Source organism: Cheilinus undulatus, linkage group 9, assembly GCF_018320785.1.
Source record: "Cheilinus undulatus linkage group 9, ASM1832078v1, whole genome shotgun sequence".
Taxonomy (NCBI): Eukaryota; Metazoa; Chordata; class Actinopteri; order Labriformes; family Labridae; genus Cheilinus; species Cheilinus undulatus.
Window position 1 is genome coordinate 48,920,909 of NC_054873.1, and position 24,674 is coordinate 48,945,582.

Here is a 24,674-nt window from a genome sequence, read left to right on the forward strand (position 1 = left end):
TAGACTGAGACTAACAAAAATAGATCTGTGATGACTAAAACTAGACTGAGACTAACAAAAATAGATCTGTGATGACTAAAACTAGACTAAGACTAACAAAAATAGATCTGTGATGACTAAAACTAGACTAGGACTAACAAAAATAGATCTGTGATGACTAAAACTAGACTAAGACTAACAAAAATAGATCTGTGATGACTAAAACTAGACTGAGACTAACAAAAATAGATCTGTGATGACTAAAACTAGACTAGACTAACAAAAATAGATCTGTGATGACTAAAACTAGACTAAGACTAACAAAAATAGATCTGTGATGACTAAAACTAGACTGAGACTAACAAAAATAGATCTGTGATGACTAAAACTAGACTGAGACTAACAAAAATAGATCTGTGATGACTAAAACTAGACTGAGACTAACAAAAATAGATCTGTGATGACTAAAACTAGACTAAGACTAACAAAAATAGATCTGTGATGACTAAAACTAGACTAAGACTAACAAAAATAGATCTGTGATGACTAAAACTAGACTGAGACTAACAAAAATAGATCTGTGATGACTAAAACTAGACTAGACTAACAAAAATAGATCTGTGATGACTAAAACTAGACTGAGACTAACAAAAATAGATCTGTGATGACTAAAACTAGACTAAGACTAACAAAAATAGATCTGTGATGACTAAAACTAGACTAACAAAAATAGATCTGTGATGACTAAAACTAGACTAAGACTTACAAAAATAGATCTGTGATGACTAAAACTAGACTGAGACTAACAAAAATAGATCTGTGATGACTAAAACTAGACTAGACTAACAAAAACAGATCTGTGATGACTAAAACTAGACTAACAAAAATAGATCTGTGATGACTAAAACTAGACTAAGACTTACAAAAATAGATCTGTGATGACTAAAACTAGACTGAGACTAACAAAAATAGATCTGTGATGACTAAAACTAGACTAAGACTAACAAAAATAGATCTGTGATGACTAAAACTAGACTAAGACTAACAAAAATAGATCTGTGATGACTAAAACTAGACTAAGACTAACAAAAATAGATCTGTGATGACTAAAACTAGACTAAGACTAACAAAAATAGATCTGTGATGACTAAAACTAGACTAAGACTAACAAAAATAGATCTGTGATGACTAAAACTAGACTGAGACTAACAAAAATAGATCTGTGATGACTAAAACTAGACTAAGACTAACAAAAATAGATCTGTGATGACTAAAACTAGACTAAGACTAACAAAAATAGATCTGTGATGACTAAAACTAGACTAAGACTAACAAAAATAGATCTGTGATGACTAAAACTAGACTAAGACTAACAAAAATAGATCTGTGATGACTAAAACTAGACTAGGACTAACAAAAATAGATCTGTGATGACTAAAACTAGACTAGACTAACAAAAATAGATCTGTGATGACTAAAACTAGACTAAGACTAACAAAAATAGATCTGTGATGACTAAAACTAGACTAAGACTAACAAAAATAGATCTGTGATGACTAAAACTAGACTAGACTAACAAAAATAGATCTGTGATGACTAAAACTAGACTGAGACTAACAAAAATAGATCTGTGATGACTAAAACTAGACTAGACTAACAAAAATAGATCTGTGATGACTAAAACTAGACTGAGACTAACAAAAATAGATCTGTGATGACTAAAACTAGACTAAATCTAACAAAAATAGATCTGTGATGACTAAAACTAGACTGAGACTAACAAAAATAGATCTGTGATGACTAAAACTAGACTAAGACTAACAGAAACAGATCTGTGATGACTAAAACTAGAATAAATCTAACAAAAATAGATCTGTGATGACTAAAACTAGACTAAGACTAACAAAAACAGATCTGTGATGACTAAAACTAGAATAAATTTAACAAAAATAGATCTGTGATGACTAAAACTAGAATAAATCTAACAGAAATAGATCTGTGATGACTAAAACTAGACTGAGACTAACAAAAATAGATCTGTGATGACTAAAACTAGACTAACAAAAATAGATCTGTGATGACTAAAACTAGACTGAGACTAACAAAAATAGATCTGTGATGACTAAAACTAGACTAACAAAAATAGATCTGTGATGACTAAAACTAGACTAGACTAACAAAAATAGATCTGTGATGACTAAAACTAGACTAGACTAACAAAAATAGATCTGTGATGACTAAAACTAGACTAAGACTAACAAAAATAGATCTGTGATGACTAAAACTAGACTAGACTAACAAAAATAGATCTGTGATGACTAAAACTAGACTAGACTAACAAAAATAGATCTGTGATGACTAAAACTAGACTGAGACTAACAAAAATAGATCTGTGATGACTAAAACTAGACTAGACTAACAAAAATAGATCTGTGATGACTAAAACTAGACTAAGACTAACAAAAATAGATCTGTGATGACTAAAACTAGACTGAGACTAACAAAAATAGATCTGTGATGACTAAAACTAGACTAACAAAAATAGATCTGTGATGACTAAAACTAGACTGAGACTAAAAAAAATAGATCTGTGATGACTAAAACTAGACTGAGACTAACAAAATAGATCTGTGATGACTAAAACTAGACTAGACTAACAAAAATAGATCTGTGATGACTAAAACTAGACTGAGACTAACAAAAATAGATCTGTGATGACTAAAACTAGACTAGACTAACAAAAATAGATCTGTGATGACTAAAACTAGACTAAGACTAACAAAAATAGATCTGTGATGACTAAAACTAGACTAACAAAAATAGATCTGTGATGACTAAAACTAGACTAACAAAAATAGATCTGTGATGACTAAAACTAGACTGAGACTAACAAAAATAGATCTGTGATGACTAAAACTAGACTAAGACTAACAAAAATAGATCTGTGATGACTAATACTAGACTGAGACTAACAAAAATAGATCTGTGATGACTAAAACTAGACTGAGACTAACAAAAATAGATCTGTGATGACTAAAACTAGACTAACAAAAATAGATCTGTGATGACTAAAACTAGACTAAGACTAACAAAAATAGATCTGTGATGACTAAAACTAGACTAAGACTAACAAAAATAGATCTGTGATGACTAAAACTAGACTGAGACTAACAAAAATAGATCTGTGATGACTAAAACTAGACTAACAAAAATAGATCTGTGATGACTAAAACTAGACTAAGACTAACAAAAATAGATCTGTGATGACTAAAACTAGACTAAGACTAACAAAAATAGATCTGTGATGACTAAAACTAGACTAGACTAACAAAAATAGATCTGTGATGACTAAAACTAGACTAGACTAACAAAAATAGATCTGTGATGACTAAAACTAGACTAAGACTAACAAAAATAGATCTGTGATGACTAAAACTAGACTAGACTAACAAAAATAGATCTGTGATGACTAAAACTAGACTAAGACTAACAAAAATAGATCTGTGATGACTAAAACTAGACTGAGACTAACAAAAATAGATCTGTGATGACTAAAACTAGACTGAGACTAACAAAAATAGATCTGTGATGACTAAAACTAGACTAAGACTAACAAAAATAGATCTGTGATGACTAAAACTAGACTGAGACTAACAAAAATAGATCTGTGATGACTAAAACTAGACTAAAAAAATAGATCTGTGATGACTAAAACTAGACTAACAAAAATAGATCTGTGATGACTAGAACTAGACTGAGACTAACAAAAATAGATCTGTGATGACTAAAACTAGACTGAGACTAACAAAAATAGATCTGTGATGACTAAAACTAGACTAACAAAAATAGATCTGTGATGACTAAAACTAGACTAGACTAACAAAAATAGATCTGTGATGACTAAAACTAGACTGAGACTAACAAAAATAGATCTGTGATGACTAAAACTAGACTAAGACTAAAAAAAATAGATCTGTGATGACTAAAACTAGACTAACAAAAACAGATCTGTGATGACTAAAACTAGACTGAGACTAACAAAAATAGATCTGTGATGACTGAAACTAGACTAATACTAACATAAATAGATCTGTGATGACTAAAACTAGACTAAGACTAACGAAAATAGATCTGTGATGACTAAAACCAGACTAAGACTAACAAAAACAGATCTGTGATGACTGAAACTAGACTGAGACTAACAAAAATAGATCTGTGATGACTAAAACTAGACTAACAAAAATAGATCTGTGATGACTGAAACTAGACTAACAAAAACAGATCTGTGATGACTAAAACCAGACTAAGACTAACAAAAACAGATCTGTGATGACTGAAACTAGACTGAGACTAACAAAAATAGATCTGTGATGACTAAAACTAGACTAACAAAAATAGATCTGTGATGACTAAAACTAGACTAACAAAAATAGATCTGTGATGACTAAAACTAGACTGAGACTAACAAAAATAGATCTGTGATGACTAAAACTAGACTGAGACTAACAAAAATAGATCTGTGATGACTAAAACCAGACTTAGACTAACAAAAACAGATCTGTGATGACTAAAACTAGACTAAGACTAACAAAAATAGATCTGTGATGACTAAAACTAGACTGAGACTAACAAAAATAGATCTGTGATGACTAAAACTAGACTAGGACTAACAAAAATAGATCTGTGATGACTAAAACTAGACTAAGACTAACAAAAATAGATCTGTGATGACTAAAACTAGACTGAGACTAACAAAAATAGATCTGTGATGACTAAAACTAGACTAAGACTAACAAAAATAGATCTGTGATGACTAAAACTAGACTGAGACTAACAAAAATAGATCTGTGATGACTAAAACTAGACTGAGACTAACAAAAATAGATCTGTGATGACTAAAACTAGACTAACAAAAATAGATCTGTGATGACTAAAACCAGACTAACAAAAATAGATCTGTGATGACTAAAACCAGACTAAGACTAACAAAAATAGATCTGTGATGACTAAAACTAGACTAAGACTAACAAAAATAGATCTGTGATGACTAAAACTAGACTAACAAAAATAGATCTGTGATGACTAAAACCAGACTAAGACTAACAAAAATAGATCTGTGATGACTAAAACTAGACTAACAAAAATAGATCTGTGATGACTGAAACTAGACTAACAAAAACAGATCTGTGATGACTGAAACTAGACTAATACTAACATAAATAGATCTGTGATGACTAAAACTAGACTAAGACTAACGAAAATAGATCTGTGATGACTAAAACCAGACTAAGACTAACAAAAACAGATCTGTGATGACTGAAACTAGACTGAGACTAACAAAAATAGATCTGTGATGACTAAAACTAGACTAACAAAAATAGATCTGTGATGACTGAAACTAGACTAACAAAAACAGATCTGTGATGACTAAAACTAGACTAAGACTAACAAAAATAGATCTGTGATGACTAAAACTAGACTAACAAAAATAGATCTGTGATGACTAAAACCAGACTAAGACTAACAAAAATAGATCTGTGATGACTAAAACCAGACTAAGACTAACAAAAACAGATCTGTGATGAGTAAAACTAGACTAACAAAAATAGATCTGTGATGACTAAAACTAGACTAAGACTAACAAAAATAGATCTGTGATGACTAAAACTAGACTAACAAAAATAGATCTGTGATGACTGAAACTAGACTAACAAAAACAGATCTGTGATGACTGAAACTAGACTAATACTAACATAAATAGATCTGTGATGACTAAAACTAGACTAAGACTAACGAAAATAGATCTGTGATGACTAAAACCAGACTAAGACTAACAAAAACAGATCTGTGATGACTGAAACTAGACTGAGACTAACAAAAATAGATCTGTGATGACTAAAACTAGACTAACAAAAATAGATCTGTGATGACTGAAACTAGACTAACAAAAACAGATCTGTGATGACTGAAACTAGACTAATACTAACATAAATAGATCTGTGATGACTAAAACTTACAAAGAGAAAGTTTAGCTTTCGTCAAGATGACTAAAACTAGACTAAACTGTAATTTAGTTTTTGTGGGACATTGAACTGTGGGTAAATCTGTCAAAAAAACAAAGCATCTGTATCAATTCTGCCTCTCAGCTGTAGAGAGGCACCAGATTTAGGCAAGAAAATAAATGCTTGGACTTAAAGTAAAGACTAAATGTGAGGACTTTTTATGGACTAAAACTAGACTAAAATGTTTTGAGTTTTCGTCAACTAAAACTACACTAAAACTAAAAGTAGAAAAGACTAAAATGTGACAAAACTCAAATGCTTTTCCTTTTTTGAAGACTGAAACTAAGACTTAAATTAAAAATAGCTGCCAGAATTAACATTGATCGTATATTGAACGTTTCTGACTGTCAACCTTTCGTACGTCATGAGTTTTACTAAGACCGTGTGGCTGCAGACGCCCCCTCTCACGATCCGTTACTGTGAAACACTGACTCTGTCAGAAAGCAGTTATAATCTGCTGGGAAACACATTTCCAGTTTTAGATTTTTTTTTAAATTCAACTTTATTCATAAATAAAAGTCTAGCAGTTAAAATCATGAAAAAACTACCCGTCAAACATTGCAAAGACATATTTGATATTTAAAACAGAAAAGATCAAAGTTCTAACCTACATTAAAATATTTATAGACCAGTTTTTTAAGTACGTGTGTGAACAGTGAGACGATTTAGCTAAAGCTAACATCCCAAAATATGGGATGAATGATATTATTTTTAAATATAATTATTATAGATGTAAAAAAAAGATATACTGAAAGCTTTTAAATTCATTTTTACTTCTTTCATAAAACTTTTTGTTTTTGTGACAATTGTTGGAAGAAAATATCAGGATACTGAAAATACAAATCAGGAATAAAAAGACAACAGAAATACATTTTTTACAAATTTATTAGACCACCACCCAAAGTGAGGTTTATGCCACAGCTGGCCTAAATTAACAGCATTACTAATTACCAAAGTCATTTTTTATGTTTCTGCAATGGTTAATACACCAATATGTAGAAGCTCTTTAACCCAAATGATATTTTAATGCTAAAATATAATTATTATTGTTATCCATGAATTTCAAATTTACTGATTTACAAAAAAACTGAAAAAATAGTAAAGCACATTATTATTTCTTGATTAATATGTCAAATTATAGTTATTTACTTGCATTCCTGAACAGAAAAATGAGTTTTAGTGGTTGAATGTTACGCTTGATTCATTTCTGACTTCTCAGAGAAGCCCAGTGAGCCGGCTCAAATTTGGGTACAAAAAGGTGAATTCAGTTTGAAATTCCTCATTCCTGTTCAAAATGGTAAAACATGGAGAGCTCACTGAAATGAAAGAGTCCGCATTAAAGCACTTCATGATGCTGGATGGTCTCTGAGACAAACAGGGACATAAAGTGTTCTCACAGTGTAGTCAAGTATGCTTTGGAGTCAATTCTTGAGACTGGTACTTAGAAAATGCTTCAAGGAAGAGGCAGGAAACCAAAGTGAACTGAAGCAGATGTCAAACAGCTCGAGATTTGAAGTCCTAGAGACAGAAGGAAGACCACTGCTGATCTTCAGGCAGAGATGAATGCTTCTAGATCAGAGTCTGAGAAAGTCTCCAGAATGACCATAAGCAGACGACTGATGGAACAAGGCTTAAAGGGAAGAATAGCTGCTAAGAAGCCATTATTGAGGCCTGCAAACATCCAGAAACGCCTCAGATTTGCCAGGGAGCACAAACACTGGACTGTTGATGACTGGAAGAAGGTACTCTGGACAGATCAGTCCAAGTTTGAACTCTTGGGTCAGCATGGTCGTGTTTATGTCTGCAGAAAAGCTGGAGAACGTTCTGATGCCAGATGCACCCACAGTGAAACACGGTGGAGATTCTACCACAGCATCTTAGTGCATCATGGAATCCCTTCTGGACTGAATCTGATTGGTCCTGGGTTCATATACCAACAAGACAATGACCCCAAGCATACTTCAAAGCTGTGCAGAGACTACTGGAGTACTGGAACTGATGGACTGGCCAAGTCAAAGTCTGGATTTGAATCCTATTGAACAAATTTGGGATTCAGTAGATTCAAGGACTGATGGCATAAAAGTTTCATCAAAGCAAGTCTGTGGGAACAGCTAGAGACTATTTGGAACTCAATGACAAAAGAGACTGTGGAAAAGTCCATAAAAACAATGGCAGCAAGAATGACAGCTCTTATCAAGGCCAAAGGAGGCCATAAAAAATATGAAGTTTTTTGGTCATTATGTGTGAAAAGGACTATTTAGCTGTTTCAGTTTATCTGCCAAATAAATAAAAATAACATTTTTAGTTTTAAACAAGCTTTTGAAAGATTTATGAAATATTTATGTTTTCTCTCTTTATGACAGGTGGTCTAATGAATTTGTTAAGCACTGTATATGAAACAAATACATCCATTCATCAGGGCTCTCAAGATTAATCGAGTTAATTGGGATTAATCAAGGTCAACATTAGTGAACACATTCTTTTTAATCATGATTAATCACTTTGTTATCCCTTTAAAATGGTTCAGGCATGTCAGTGTTTCCCTTCAGCCATAGGGATGTCAAATAAGCCCACCACTGCTTCTTTATTTTTCGTTTCACTTTAAAACACTGGCAGACAACTCAGTGGACAAATAAACCACTGATCATCAACTGGCGGCCCGAGGGCCAAATCAGGCCCCCCACAGCTTTTTATCTGGCCCCCAGAAGTGTTATAAATTCAGAAAATATGAGGAGACAAAATGTGTTCTGCTATTTACTTTATTAAAATAACCATAGCAGTAAAAACGGCCCAAAACCAAATTAGATTGGAACAATTTTCTCACGTATACATACAAATAAATATGAATACATAGGAATACTACATAAAAAAATGATACAAAGAGTTTAGAAAGCAAAATAGTGGAATTTTAAAAAGTGATTAAAAGGTGAGATTAATCGCAATTAGCCACAGAAATTCTGAGATTTTATATATATAAACAAAATACCTATATATACATAAAAACCTGCTTCAGTCAGTCATGTATGAATTTGCTCCTCAGTATCGCGCAAAAAGGAGCCAGTAGCAAAAACAGAATCATGGTATTTGTTGCCTCATCTATGTTTATAAAACTTTCCCGGTTTGAAGGTTCTTATTTAAGCTCAACATCACCTGTACCATGGACATTACACTACATAGTAAATAAATATTTGGTGTAATGCTTTAAAACAGCGGCCAGGTGGCGCCCTCGCACCCATGAATAAGCAGAAATGCAGTTTTGCTGAGTGTCAGAGGGAGAGAAGGATCCTGACCTGGATTTAAACCAGCAGTCTTCAACTTCCAGACAGGATGGAGGTCTGAATGATGTTTACCTGCTGTGAGGAGCGGATGACGTCACTGCGGTAGGAGAAAGGTAAATACTCCTCTGCTCGTTTGATTTATTCACTGCCTGCTCTCAGCAGAGGGGGGCGGATATTCAGCAGCATCTCTCAGCCTCCGCCCTCCTCTCTGACTCTGTGCAGAGCCGGGGGAAGCAGAGGGACCGCAGACCGACAGGAGGACAGGAGGAGGACCATACAGAGAGGAAGGGGCGATGGCCGCCGGAGCAGCATGCGGGGAATCGGTCGATCAGTACCGGGCCGAGGTGGAGCGGCTCACCGCGGAACTGACCGAGGCGAACCGGGAGAAGATCCGGGCTGCGGAGTGCGGACTGGTCGTCCTGGAGGAGAACCAGGCGCTGAAACAGAAGTATGCAGAGCTGGAGACCGAGCAGGAGACTCTGAGGAAGGAGCTGGAGCAGCTACAGGAGGTGAGCAGGGGCGATGGGAGTCATTCAGGGGGCCCAGGTGCGGAGCAGGCCGGCCTGTAGAGACGGCATGGCCCCTGAGAAACCCTGTTACAGGGCCCTTCATGGATGTTATTTATCTGCATCGGTGCATGTTTAGGATCTGTAGTGATGGTGCCAAACATGTTGGCTTCTTTTGGAGCTGATAGGATAGTTGAAAAGTTGCTGTTGTGTTTAATGTTTCCTGAAAAATTCGCCTTTTTGTGCAGCTGAAATCTGAGGTTTTCATGTCTAGTTGTTTAGTTCGCACACATTATGAACTTCCCTTGAGTGCAGCCCCGGCAAAGAGCAGAGAGGCCCACTGGTGTCACATTGAGTGTGTAGTGCTGTCTGCATGCAAAGTGTGCAGCGGTTACAGAGAAACCTATAGCAATATGTGAAAAATAAAGTCACTGATGCAGAGATGACAGGCTTTGCAGTAACTCTATCTACTTTTCTGTAGTTCAGACTTCTCAGTGAACTCTTTGCCTATCAAACTCTGTTTTGTTCCATGCACTCTGCATCCTATTTACATTCACTCATATGGAAATAAAACTGATGTTTAGCTCATACTCAGTGGACGCTGTACTTCTGTGCCTTGGGGCCCCTTGATGCACGAGGCCCCAGCCAGGTACCAGCCCATGCCTGATTGTAGAGGTGCCTGTGCAGGTCAGAGGAGGAGGAGTGGGTGCTGCTGCTGTCTGTCCCTGCAGGCAGCTGTGTGTCATCAGCCCAGCAGGGAGAACCTCATACGTCTGTTTGTTGTGTAAATTTGCTCTCAGCGGGTGTTTGTGCACTTGACTGGCGTCCAGAGGAGGAGTCAGGTCAGGGTCTGCATGGTCCTCAGGCAAAAGAGGAACAGTTTTATTTAGTTTAAAAGCCCCTGATTGTGAAACATATAGGAGAATCTTTTTCCCATAATGCATTTGGTTCCATCCTCTATGAATAAGTTATAAAAGCAGAAGTGAATAATTGATGCTGTTGCTGTGTAGTGGATTAGAGGGGTTGGGGATCACAGGGTAACTGACATCACTATTCAATATGATTATAAATACACTTTTAACAGTTTTTAAGCCATCAAGATTGAATCACTGCAGCGCTGGGTTAACGTCAATCCCAGTTTGTCTTTTGGCTTAGCAAAGCGGGCATAACCAGGATTATTATAACCAGGATTATTATAACCAGGATTATTAAAAACAGGATTTTTATAACCAGGAATATCACAACCAGGATTATTATAAAGTGCTTTATAATGAAGAGGTTTATTATAACCAGCATTATTATAAACAGGATTATTATAAACAGGATTATTATAACCAGGTTTATTATAACTAGGATTATAATAACTAGGTTTATTTTAACCAAGATTATTATAACCAGGATTATATTAACCAGGATTATTATAACTAGGATTATTATAACCAGGATTATTATAAACAGGATTATTATAACCAGGTTTATTATAACTAGGATTATAATAACTAGGTTTATTTTAACCAAGATTATTATAACCAGGATTATATTAACCAGGATTATTATAACTAGGATTATTATAACCAGGATTATTATAAACAGGATTATTATAACCAGGATTATTATAACCATGATGATTATAACCAGGATTATTATGAACAGGTTTATTATAACCAGGATTATTATAACCAGGAATATCACAACCAAGATTATTATAAGAGGTTTATTAAAATCAGGATTATTACAACCAGGATTATTATAAGCATGATAACTATAACCAGGTGTATTATAACCAGGATTATTATAACCAGGGTTATTATAACTAGGATAATTATAACTAGGATTACTATAACCAGGTTTATTATAACCAGAATTATTATAACCAGGGTTATAATAACTACTATTATTATAACTAGGATTACTATAACCAGGTTTATTATAACCAGGATTATTATAAGTAGGATTACTATAACCATGTTTATTGTAACCAGGTTTATTATAAAAGGTTTATTATAACCAAGATAATATTAACCAGGATAATTATGACCAGGATAATTATAACCAGGATTATTATAACCAGGTTTATTATAAACAGGTTTGTTATAACCAAGATTATGATAACCAGGATTATTATAACCAGGAATATTAAAACCAGGATTATTATTAAGAGGTTTATTATAACCAAGATTTTTAACTAGGATTATTAAAACCATGATTATCATAACCAGGATTATTATAAACAGGTTTATTTTAACCAGGTTTATTATAACCAGGTTTATTATAAAAGGTTTATTATAACCAGGATTATTATAACCAGGTTTGTTATAACCATGGTAATTATAACCAGGATTATTATAACCAGGTTTATTATAACCATGGTAATTATAACCAGGATTGTTATGAACAGGTTTATTACAACCAGGATTATCATAACCAGGTTTATTACAACCATGATAATTATAACCAGGATTATTATAACCAGGATTGTTATAACCAGGATAATTTTAACCAGGATTATTACAACCAGGAATATTACAACTAGGATTATTCTAATATTTAGTCCCGTTTTTCACCTTGTAAACATTATCCTGCTTTCCTTTTTCTTCCTCTTCTGTTCACGTCACCTTTATTCCTGTCATGAGAGCAGAGTCAAACTGAGAAGGCTAAAAGTGTCGACTCAGTGAGTCCAGCTGCCTGGAAATCTGTTTAACTCTGTTTTTCTGCATTAAGATATCAATATTAGCACTTCTCAGGAATCAGAACAGTGATATAATGTCTTAGATACAGAATCACTGCAGTACTGGACATTTGAATGTCTGCGATGCAAGCTCAAGATTCTGCAAAAACGCCTCCTCCACTCCCACGTCTGTGTTTCATTGTTTGAGGTTTCTTCCCTGTTCGTGCATAGCAACAGTCAGTGCTCTCAGGAAGCTCTGCTGGGACTCTTCTGGTGCTTTGCCAACATATACATTTATATTTTTTATCTCAGAAGCCCCGCAGTAATTGGATCTTCAGATTTGTCCACTGCTGCTCTGATGCCAGAGTCGTCTACTGAGCTCAGCGTCAAGATGGGATCACCAGAAAGCTAGAGCCAAGAGACAGGGACTCTTAGAGAAGATTGAAGATCAGGGGTGATTTAACTTTTTCTTTGGAGCCCCTGTACTCTGATCTGATAAATGTGTGCAATAAAAGAGGCAGTGCTGTAAGAAATTAATAGGTAACAGATAAATGATGATGCATAAACACAGAAGTACATCAAGAAAGCAGGACACCAGGAATTTGTACAATAAAATCAGGACAGATCCACAATCAATGCCTCTGAACTTATGAAGACAAGCTCCAGATGCACCTGCTGCCAGGAAATCTGTGCCACATTAGAAAACATCTGCAAGAAAACAAGCCAATATGAAATTATATCAACATTTTATTGCACATTTTACTCTAAATATCAAATAAAATGTGTCCTGAATCAAAAAAGAAAAAGCCTTAGATGTTAAGTTGAATTTCATCTTTTGTAAATTTGCAACCAAGTAAAAATACGAAGGAGTGCACTGAAGTGAAGGACTGCACTCACCGTGATGTTTTGCATGCGTATTATAATGCCCACGTTCTTCAGAATGCCCTTTTCCTCCAAAGTTTTTTCTTTTGCCTTGCACGCAGAATGAGAGCAAATTTGTGCGGCTCAGGGCAGCCTGTCAAAATAAGACGACAGCCTGAGCAGACGGCAGTGCAGCGCTGTCCAGATGGAAATGATGAATTATTGGATGGAGGGCTGATGAAAAGGATGATGGGAAGAAGAGTGAGAAGAGGCAGAGAAAAGGAAGAGGCTTGTAACAGGGCTTCAGAATTTTGTGCTCTTTAATCTTAATCCACAGATTCTAGAAATGTTGAATCTGCAGACCTACCAGCCATGGTGGCAATCAGCTGTTCAAAGCAACGTAACAGAAAACATCCATCCATCTTCTACGCTGCTGATCCCGTTGGGGATCACGGGGGGCTGGAGCCTATCCCAGCTGTCATTTGGCGAGAGGTGGTGTACAGCCTGTTTAGGAAAAAATTTCATTGTCAGTGTGCAAACATGATTAGAACAACATGAGATCGTTTTTCTTTTTTAATGTGCAAAAAAATTTGGACATAGAAAAATGGACTCAGTGCAACGGCCTTTTGTCGCAGGACAAATACGTCTAAATCATAGATCTAAATGACAAAAGTCCATAAAAAATGAGTATTTACCTGCCAGTCTTGGCAGCATCAACACTCCTAACTTGTGCTGTGCAATTAATCAAATATCAGTTTCAGTTACTGTTCAGCCCCTGACAAGAAAATCAAGACTGAAAGATTACTGTAGAGCTGCTGAGAGAGCAGAAGAAGAAAGAAGGCAGCCGTGGGTTATGATAAGGTTTGTGTGAAATGTCTATAGCAGGGATGGGTACCTTTTGCATTTGAACCGGTACGGTACTGATTCCCGGTACCTGTGAACCGACACCGGTACACAACAGTACACATTTTCGGTACTTTTGAGTGTGAATAGCATGCATTAATAAATGAATTTTCAATATCAAAACACCATCAAATATCAGTGTTAAAAAAGTGTTTTTAAAAAATTATTCCAACATGAAAACCTAAACTACTTGAACTACCCAGTGTTTTTTCTTTATTTCGCACAAATTAAAACCCAGCCCACTACCTCCTATTCCTCTAATTTCCCCTCTTGGAAAAATGTGTGTTGGGGTCCATGGAGGGAAAATAAGCTTAAAAAAATGAACAATAGAGTATGGAGTCAAAATAACTAAATAAGTAAATAAAAGGTAGAAAATTTTACTAATTGAAGTATTACAATTGAAAGTAAACAAACTACTTCCTCTACCATGAACTACGTGTACTGCACATCTTCTTTCCTCATGCAGTTCTTATTCCAACAAAACTAAGATGTCATCTTTCCCTGGTAAGAGCAGAGTCTGCTCCTCACTCATCAATCAATCATGTGACCGTCCACGCAGAAGCATAAACGTCACGCACAGGGTCTGTAACGTTATATTTGTATTTACTGCAAAAAGTTAACAGAAAGTGGCAAATTGTTTCATTCTGCAGTGAAATAAGCAGCGAGGACAAGCCTGTGGCTCCAGCCTCACCTCCTCCACCCCAGCTACCTCCTTTATCTTAAAGCTTATTGCACCCCCATTCATGTTACTATGGATTAATTGCTTCAGACATAATTTAATTGTTTTCAATACACATGGTCGTATTTATGGAATTATTTATGGCTTGAATTCGTCAAAAAATACATAACATTGACCTAAGAATAATCGCATATTAAACCGCAAGATCTGGGGAAAAATTGCAATTAGATTATTTTTCCAAATCGTTCAGCCCTAGACAAATCCAGTATCTGCTGAATACATCAGAATAAGAGTCTCCGCTTCTCAGTTTCATGGACGGCTTTTATTTTGAAGGAGCAATAACAGGAAATGGAATGCACAACACAAACACTTCACAACACAAATACACCAGAAAATGAAACGTTAGGAAGTCTGAAGTGATTTCTGTACGGAATGACAAAATAAAACTCACTTTTTAGCTCTAACCATCAAAATCATGTCTAATAAGACCCAATTTTGATCTGAAAAATGATCATCCATCAGGCAAAAACAGAGGATTGTATCTGATACTGTGTGCCTCTTTGTTTACCATCTCACGGCCCGTGCCTCATGTGTTTAAATCTGACAGTCCCTCTAACATCAGCTCTCATCTGTGGCTACAGCAGCGGCGTTTTCTGTGTGATCTGTCATCCGTTCACATCCTCTCCTCTGCCCCCTCCACCTGTCTGTCTCTGTCTGTCTCTGCTCTCTCCTCTCACAGCAAACATTTTCTGGAGTTGATATTACTTCCAGAGAATAAACACCTCCTGGTTACTATCTGTCTGTGGCAGATTTCACTGAATCAGAGTGCAAACCTGCCACTGTAATAACGTCAGGGCGGCTCTCTCTGCGCTCCACAGAGGTGCGTTATGAAAGGTCAGGGGGGCTGCAGGTGGAGATTGCTTCTGGAATAGGGTGGCCTATACATCCAGGAACTCATGTTTATTCTTTTGAAAGGCTGAAATACACCATGCATACTCCCCATCCTGGTTTAACCATAACAGCCCGTCTCTGCAGAGTGGGTAGTGTCACTACACTGTACATTTACATTTCCTGAAAGCTTTGATTTCAGGAATGTTGATGACATTTTCAGAAATAGAAAATAAAATGTAAATAAAAGCAGAAGTCAATGATTATATAATCTCATAAACCCAGATTTGGTTCACAATAGGACATGAACAACAGATCAGATGTTGAATTTGATGGCAGCAACACATCTCAAAAAAGTTGGGACAGGCCAGTGTTAACTCTTTAAATGTCTGGGAACTGAGAAGACCAGTTGATGGAGGAGGAATGTTGTCCCATTCTTACCTGGTGTAGGATTCTAGCTGCTCAGCACCCCTGGGTTTTCTTCCAGGTCTTCTTTCGTTTCATGATGCACCAGATGTTTTTCTATTGGTGAAAGGTCTGGACTGCAGGCAGGCCAGTTCAGGACCTGGACTCTTCTTCCGTGAAGCCATGCTGTTGTGATGGATGTGGTATGTGGTTTAGCATGGTCTTGCAGAGAAGTTGCCTGGATGGGAGCATATGTTGCTCTAAAAGCTCTCTCTACTTTTCAGCATTGATAGTTCTTTCCAGATGTTAGAGCTGCCCACGCCATAGGCACTAATGCAACCCCATACCATCAGAGATGCAGGCTTTAGACCTGAGCCAGGATGGACCCTCTCCTAGTCCACAGGTCACAGCGTCCAAAAAGAAGTCCAAGTTTGCTTCATGTGACCACAGAACAGTTTTCCATGTTGCCTCAGTCCATGTTAAATGACCTTAAATGACATTAAATATTGATGGCAATATTTCTGGATGTTAGCTTTCTCCTGTCATTTGTAGATGGCACAGCCGACTGTGTTGACAGACAATGATTTCTGGAAGTGTTCCTGAGCCCATGCAGTGATTTCAGCACAGAATCATGCCTGTTTTTAATGCAGTGGCCCCTGAGAGCCCAATGACCCAGCATCCAACACTGACCGTCAGCCTTGTCCCATGCTCTCAGAGATTTCTCCAGATTCTCTGAATCTTTTGATGATATGTAGATGCTGGAATATCCAAAACCTTCACAATTACATTAGGGAACATTTTTCTGAAATGTTACATAATTTTTTGGCACTGTTTATTGCAGATTGATGAACCTCTGCCCATCTTTACTTCTGATAGACTCTGCCTCTCTAAAATGCTCCTTTTACACCCAGTCATGTGACTGACCTGTTGCCAATTAACCTGATTAGTTGCAAACTGCTCCTCCAGCTGTTTTTCATTGGTACCACTTACTTTATCATCATTTTGTTGCCCTGTCCCTACTTTTTTGAGATGTGTTGCTGCCATCAAACTAAAAACAAGCCATTTTCAACATCTGATATGTTGTTTATGTTCTAAAGTGGCTAAAATATGGGTTTTTGAGATTTGATAATCTGGGGTTGCAGAGAGCCAGGAGGAGAACAAGATATCTTTTTGTGCTGAGCCTTTCCTGTACACAACTTCACAATTTCACAAGTTCCAGTTGAAGGCAGCACATGTCCCTTAAAGGCTTCCATACATAGACTTTATACCACTCTTTCTTTTTCCAAGCACACATCAGGGACCCACTGAAATCAGCTGCACAGTCCCAAGTTTGGGTCCTGCCCCACCAGTTGAGAACCACTAGTTTAAGTCTGTTCAGTTTGTTGAAGCGTCACTCACATAATGAAACCCTAACTGCTACTACACTTGACTTTTTAGCACAGTATTCCTGTCCTGAGAAGGTTTTCTGTTGGCGTAAATCTTCTGCAGGTTTGTGAAAGCTGGAGTTCTTCATTAATGCAGCGTTCCTCTTATTATTTACATAAGGCATCCTTTTAAGAACAGCTGCATGCATCTCATTTTTCCAGAAACGTGATGCTTAAAGCAGCTTTAATTCTCAATCTAAGCCACATTTTCTTGCTGGGCTCCTTTATTTTGTGTAGCTCTTTCACTCTTCTTCACTCCCCTCCATCCTTCCTCTGCCTGCTGGCCCGATCCCTCGCTCCTCTCTCGTATCTCTGCATGCACTGAATGTCTCTGGATAGCTGCCTGAGCAATGACGGAGACACGGCTAGCCCGTGGATCTGGCTTGTTAGTGCTGTCTCTGGGCAGATCAACGTCAGATAGGACACCGTAGGAGGCAGAAGGAGGAGGGAGGAACAGTGTGGCCTGTAGTTCTGTTAGCATCACACTGCTAGAAAGGAATCTGATGTGGCCTTAAAGGAGCAGCGTCGCGTCAGGTTAGGGGACGTCTTTGTTCGTGTTATTGATTTGGTTTCTCTCAGTAATTTAGCCTCTAAATCTGGAACGTTTAAGCTACCTTTTACCATTAAATATCCCTTTTTTCATATTTTTTTGGCTATGTTGCAACTTCTTTTTGCCACTTTTTCCCTATTTTTTCCACTTTTATCTCATTTTTGCCCTTTTTCACCTTTTTTGCCACTTTTTTCCCATTTAAGTTACCTTTTACCATAAAATATCCCTTTTTTTCCCAATTTTTTGCCCATTTTTGCAAAATCTTTTTGACACTTTTTCTCAATTTTTGCCACTTTAATCCCATTTTTTGCCCTGTTTTTTTTTTTTTTTTACCTTTTTTGCCACTCTTCATCATTTAACCCTTTACCTACTGACCCCGGCGCTGTGTTCCACATGCCCGGAGTATTATTACCGTAACTCTGTCAAAGTTTGTCCGATCAGAAAAATTCCAACAGTGTTGGAAAGCTGGGAATTGTAGGCATGTGCACATATATGGTTCATTACAGTACTCACAACCATGTGACGTGGGCATTCATAGCAAAACACCTGAAGTATCGCGAGACCGCTACACAGACTCTCAACACTGTAACTCCTGGAAAGTTTGCTCAATCTAAAAAATTCCAACGCTGACAGAGAGCTGAGCATCTGTGCTTTCCAGCAATATGTGATGTGTGGTATGTACTGTATACAGTTATCTTTTGCACTGTGTTTTGCACACCCAGAGTCCTAGACTCCAAAAATGACTGCTGATTGTTCTAAACATGTATAGGTTCACATTTCAAATGTCAAATCAAAACTTCATGAGCAATAACAACGTTTCTCCTCATAAAAGCCATGAAAAACAAATCTGTTATTGTGTTTTTCTTCTTTTAAACTGCTGACAATGGTGGTCTGGTGTCTAACAAAATATGTCCAAATTGCCATTTTACAACTCAGTAGGTAAAGGGTTAAGCTACCCTTTACCATTTTGCCCATTTTAGTCACTGTTCACTCATTTTTTGTCACTTTTCACCCATTTTTGCTACTTTCTGACTTTTCTTCCACTGTTTCTCCCTATTTTCTCTCCTTTTCACCACTTTTTTGCTGCTTTTGGACCATTTTTGCCACCTTTAAACTATTTTTGTTGTTACTTCAAGCGGTTTGTGCCACTTTTCAGTTTGGCTCTTTGGTTGAGCAGGGTTGAGTAACACTGCTCGAAATAATCTTTGTTCCTCTCTGCAGCTCTAATCTCTGCATCTCTGTGTGTGTAGTAAGTTAGTCATTTAAACTTCTGTCATAACTCATCTCCTCTTCTCTATTTTAAGGCTGCAGACGGATTGACATTTGTTATCAGTTAAGGAAAGGCCACTCTCAGGTCGACTCTGCTCAGGTGGCTCCAGGCTGAAAAGGTGACAGGAGGAATCTGCATCAAATCCTTCACATGACAACAAGAACCACCTAGAAAGAAAGATTCAGTCGTGATTCATCAGCTGAAAGCTGTCGAATATCTTGCAGCTACGCAGCCGTCCCTGCAAAAACTCCAAACTTGGCAGCTCTTTTTGCCAACTGAGTTATCAGAAATGCCTCATTACACTCAAAAAGCACCACATTCACACGACAGAAATTTAGTGTGTAAGGCCTGATTTATGTTTTACTCTAAATCTAAGCGCAGATCTGTGTAGCCCTGAACCCTTCACAAAAATAACTACACATCAAAATGAAGCAGACCATTAACCCTGTGATTATCTACTGGTGACTGTAGGAGTGTCAAGGCATTGAAAATTCATCCCTGATTCTCAAGGGTCACCCGTCAGCCTGATAAATAACATCAACACTGTCAGACTTTACTGTACATGATTGATCTGCTGTCCTCCAGTCCCTCTGGGATTTTTCACCCCCGTCTATTAGCATAATCTGAGCTAATATCAAACCACTTTCTGGTCACCAGGGAGCAGTGGTGAGAGTGAAGCTGTTACTAAACTTGAACCTCCTTCATCATGAATTATGAAGCCCAGTGAAGGACCTCTACAATGTCACACGGCTCCTTAAAGCTTCAAGGAGGAGAGAAACCTGAATACTCAACAGACACGAGGAGCTTCAGTTACTGAAACGTATCTCTCCCTGCAGGTTTTTGACTGCTGAAGTTACAGTTAGCCTACATGAAACCACATTTTTACACTTTAATATGACTTAGATAATACTGATATCCATTTGATACCACAGCAGCAAAAATAGACGTCCTAGCCTGCAGTTTTTGTCATAGTTCATTCACAAAGAATTATGGGATACAAAATATTAATAGTGTTGCTTAACATATCCACGAGCAGCAGAAACGTTCAAGACACTGATTAAAAATGGTTAAAAAGATGTTCAGTATTGGAGTTACAGATGAAGATTTAATCTTTAAAATAAACTATAAACAAGGTTGGTAAATATTACTTTGACATGTCCATTAGTTAGCCATAACCAGGAGTTAAATCAGTCTGAGGCTCAGCTGTGTTTTATCCATGTGTGGCGCCGTTACTCATCCAAAGAGGAAACTTAATCAGGGTGGACGCACCAAACTGATGTGTTTTTATACTTCAGACTTTTTGTATTTTTCCTGCAACTTCTGGTAAATTCAGTTCTTTTTGGCACTCCTTTCTCATGACGTTTGGGTTTTCTTTTAAAGCTTTGGAGAATGATCAGCCTTTCAGCACATCTGGTGTTTCTTTTTCTTCTTTGTGGTGGTGAGTCTCATTGAATTAAGGGATCAGCAAAGCTTGAATACTTATTAACATGTTTTAACTTTATCTTAAAAGCCTGGTCTGCCCCGGTGTGTCTGATTCAGGGACAACAATCAGAAAAAGGAGCAGCTGTGGTTGTAAATCAGTCCAGGTTTGGAGGGAGGATGCACTACAGGTTTCTCTCCTTGCTGCATTAGCAAAGAAGTGGGGGCTGTAAACATGCATGGAGGGGTTGAATCAATAGCTCCCAGGATGATGATGTTCCCTTCTTTCAGTAGTCAGCCCACCATCCCCCATCCTCCCCTGTGGTCCCCCCGTCTGAAGTGAAGTGGGAATTATTCATCGATTCCTGCTCTGTGTGGAGACAATGTTTCATGTTGGAGCTAAGCTGAGCACTATTCTAAACTGCTTTTGTCAACTCTGTGCATGTTGGTGAAAACATCTGGTGCGTCTTTCATAATTTCTTCAAAGTGGATCACAAGAATAAGCTGTTGAATGGATTACAGGCTTTTACTGAAATGACACGGTGTTTGGCGGCATGTGATGTTTTCTGGAGAGCAGCTTTCTAGTTAAGGAAACCAGGTTTAATAACATCAAAGAGACTTTTTATTCATTTATATTTCATCTTTATTTATTTATAGATCAGTATGAAGCTTCTAAGTGGATGCCACTTATGCATGAAGCAGTCCTGGCTAATTTGCATCACTCTTACCTAACAGAGCCTTGTGAATATTTAATACCAGTATCATGCAGCAAAACCTTGTAAACATGAGGCACAAGACTGTCAGTGCCTACATGGTGGCGTCTCTTCAAGAATCGCTTCAATATTGTTTTGCACATTTGTGCAAAGTTTAAAAAAATACTTTTAAAGAACTGTAACCCTGCAAAGCATCTTCTGAAGCCTCAAGCTGAAACACTTGTTCCCAGTCTGAGAATGACGGGACCAATCAGCATCCTCTCAGGAGAAAGAGGCGGGAGCTACAGGTGTGGGTGCAGCTATAGCAGCATGAACTGAAGATTTTTTTATTAAAAGAAGAGCATACTGAAAGATTTTCTTGATAGAAAATATGTTTTTTCTCTTCTCTAACCCTAACCCTGGAGGTGGAGTATGTGGAATTTGAGGGTATTTTTCTCTCATCCTTGAGTCAGGGTGGACATTTCTGCAAAGTTAAAAAAAACAGCCATAAATTTCCAAAGATGTTACATTCCCAAGTATTTTCTGAGCGTGTCTGACATTGGTAATAGTTTGTGCAGTGTTGATCTCTGATAGAGGAACACATCTGGGCTGTTCAAGTTTTAATGGTTTCATGGATTTATGTGTGTCATTTTTTGAATCCTGGTTTTTGCTCCCTTTTGTCCTACGCGGTACACAAAAATAATATCTTGCGTCATCTGCTTTGTGTTTTTTTCCATTTTACTCCAAGAACAAACATAAAATCAACAGTTTCTCTGCCCATGTTAAAGCATCCTTGAGAATAAAAGCTCCTCTGCCACGACTTTTCTCTCGTCTAAGGACAAATGTGTGACCCACTGACAGCAGCTGAGCTGCTGAACCTTGTGTCTGGACTGTGACATTGGCGTTTAGATGGTAGAATGTGTTGCTTTGTTGATGATATGATGATTTACATGCTGAAGGTTGGGTGGTGGTGACATTTGACCCCAACTACAGGCTCATGGATGCTGTTGAGCATATAGATAAGAACCTGTCTGCCCTTGTGTGGGTTTGTGGGGGTAGCTGGTGTTGGTGTGTTTTTTCAGGACGTGAAGGGAAGGTCATTGGCGTTGTGGTTGAGTCACACATCAGGACCACTTTTCCTGCCTGTAGATGTTTTAATTTTTCGTCCTGGTGTCGAGGGAGCGGTTTGGGTGGGGGAACGGATGTTGTGAAGAGGGAGGGGGGATAAGTGGTGATGAGTGACTCCAGCCCATCAGCTGGGACTCTTTGTTGTTTCAGGGTTTTATGGTTGTGTTGACGTGATGGAGGAAAAGAGAGGAGGAGACAATGTGGCGACTGGTGGCGTTCGAGCTGGTAAATCGATGCTTTTTCCAACACCCTGTACTACGGGAAATTACAGGAGCTTTTAAAAACCTTTACCACTTTAGTCATATTGAAAACCAAAGCAGATACAGTGATGAGTTTTGGCCTTTGTGTACCTAGAGACTACTTACAAACATCCGTACTATTTATTGAGAAAACATCCTCAGTGACGACCTGGTGTCAGAACTCCCTCTTATTCAGTCAACAGCCCATACATCGTTTCTGTGGCTCTTTCACTCTGGCTTGGCTTTAGGATTGGGCGGTATCCCTTTAATGCTGCCAAACCCTCCACAAAATATACCAGGATATGTGATACAAACATTTGCACATGCACTGTGCAAGCACAGTGAGCAGAGCCCAGACCTGTGCAGGTTCTTCATTTGATCCATTAACAAAAAAAAAATCCACGTTGCACGCTCTGTTGAGCTACGTCCTGCAAGTTCACTTTACAGGAAGTTTCTAAAGCTGCCTCTGTTCGTGAGTGATAGCAGCCAGTTTCTGTCCTGAGAGATGGTTTCTATTTTTATGTCTGTGTAGTATCGTTAAAGACACACAAAGGAAAAATAGTAGAAAATTAAAAGCTATTTAGGAGCTGAAAGATTGGCTTTTATCACGGAGCTGAAACAGATAATGCATTTTTTAAAAAGAGCTGCAACTGTAATCACTCTGAGCGATGCTGGATGGACATAGATAAACACCGCTTTTGTTTACCTGCAGAATAAATCAGATCACTGCAGTTAATAAGGCTGTCTTTAAGGTGTGGCAGCATGTGTTGCATCTATAAACTAGTCCAGTCTGGATGAAGGCTCCCAGATACCTCTGTCTGCAGTCTGAGCGATCAGATATAAAACATTTGCAGAACACATTCAGGTGCATCCACGCAAACAGTAAGGATTACAACTTGGTATCCAAATGCCCAAAACAGACATTTAATGTTGTTTTTTTTTTTCAACAAACACAAGCAATAAATAATTTTATATTATAACCAACACAATATTAGATAAAAATAGAGCTGAACACTTTTGAAAAATATCTAATTGTGATGATTTTGACTCATATTGCAAATTAGATAGAAATTTATGTATTGAAGGGAGTTATAGTTTTTATGTCATTCTCATATTTAATAAGAAAAGCATGCAAAAAAGTAGGATTTTTTAGACTATTCTAAACAATTTTCTGTGGATGATTTCATGAACTGTAATGTATAACATCTCTGCTGCAAAAAAAAAAGTTTTAAACTGCTATTTGACACAAATTTCAGTTTGAAGGAATGTCGCAGCTTCTGTGAGGCCATATTGCGATTTAATCTAATTTTCGATTAAATGCCCAGCCCTATTTAAAACAACAGGGTAACTTCCCTGTTTTGCCTGGTAAGTGAAATAAGTTTGATATGGTTTCATATCCACTAGAACTGAATCAAAGTTTAAAAACTTGGTGTTGTGACTATTGCATTTTTCCCCCCAATATTGCAATTGCAATATGATATGCGATTATTATTAGGTTCCTCACCTTATGTATTTTTCAACAAATTCAAGTAATATCATACATTCATTCAGTCAGGAACACTCTCATTATACATTTAACCATTTTATTGCTAAATGGATCTACAGTTTTACTGGCAGCGAAGGCTCTGCTCTAAATATGCGCCCTGGTTTAGTCGGCAGCATGCATCGACTTTCCAGGGAGTCATAGCTAGAAACCTCCATATGGATAGATACATTTATGAAA

The 24,674-nt window shown here is 37.2% G+C and overlaps 1 protein-coding gene across 3 annotated transcripts in view; it reads left to right on the forward strand.

Moving 5' to 3' along the window:
• Positions 1–9,564: 9,564 nt before the first annotated feature.
• Positions 9,565–24,674, forward strand: part of bicd1a (bicaudal D homolog 1a) — an 83,306-nt gene continuing 68,196 nt past the window's right edge. For all 3 annotated transcript variants that reach the window (XM_041794778.1, XM_041794780.1, XM_041794779.1), the window contains exon 1: positions 9,565–9,828. In XM_041794778.1, coding sequence (XP_041650712.1) covers positions 9,613–9,828 — 216 coding nt within the window. In that variant the 5' untranslated portion in view covers positions 9,565–9,612. The remainder of the gene's footprint in view (positions 9,829–24,674) is intronic.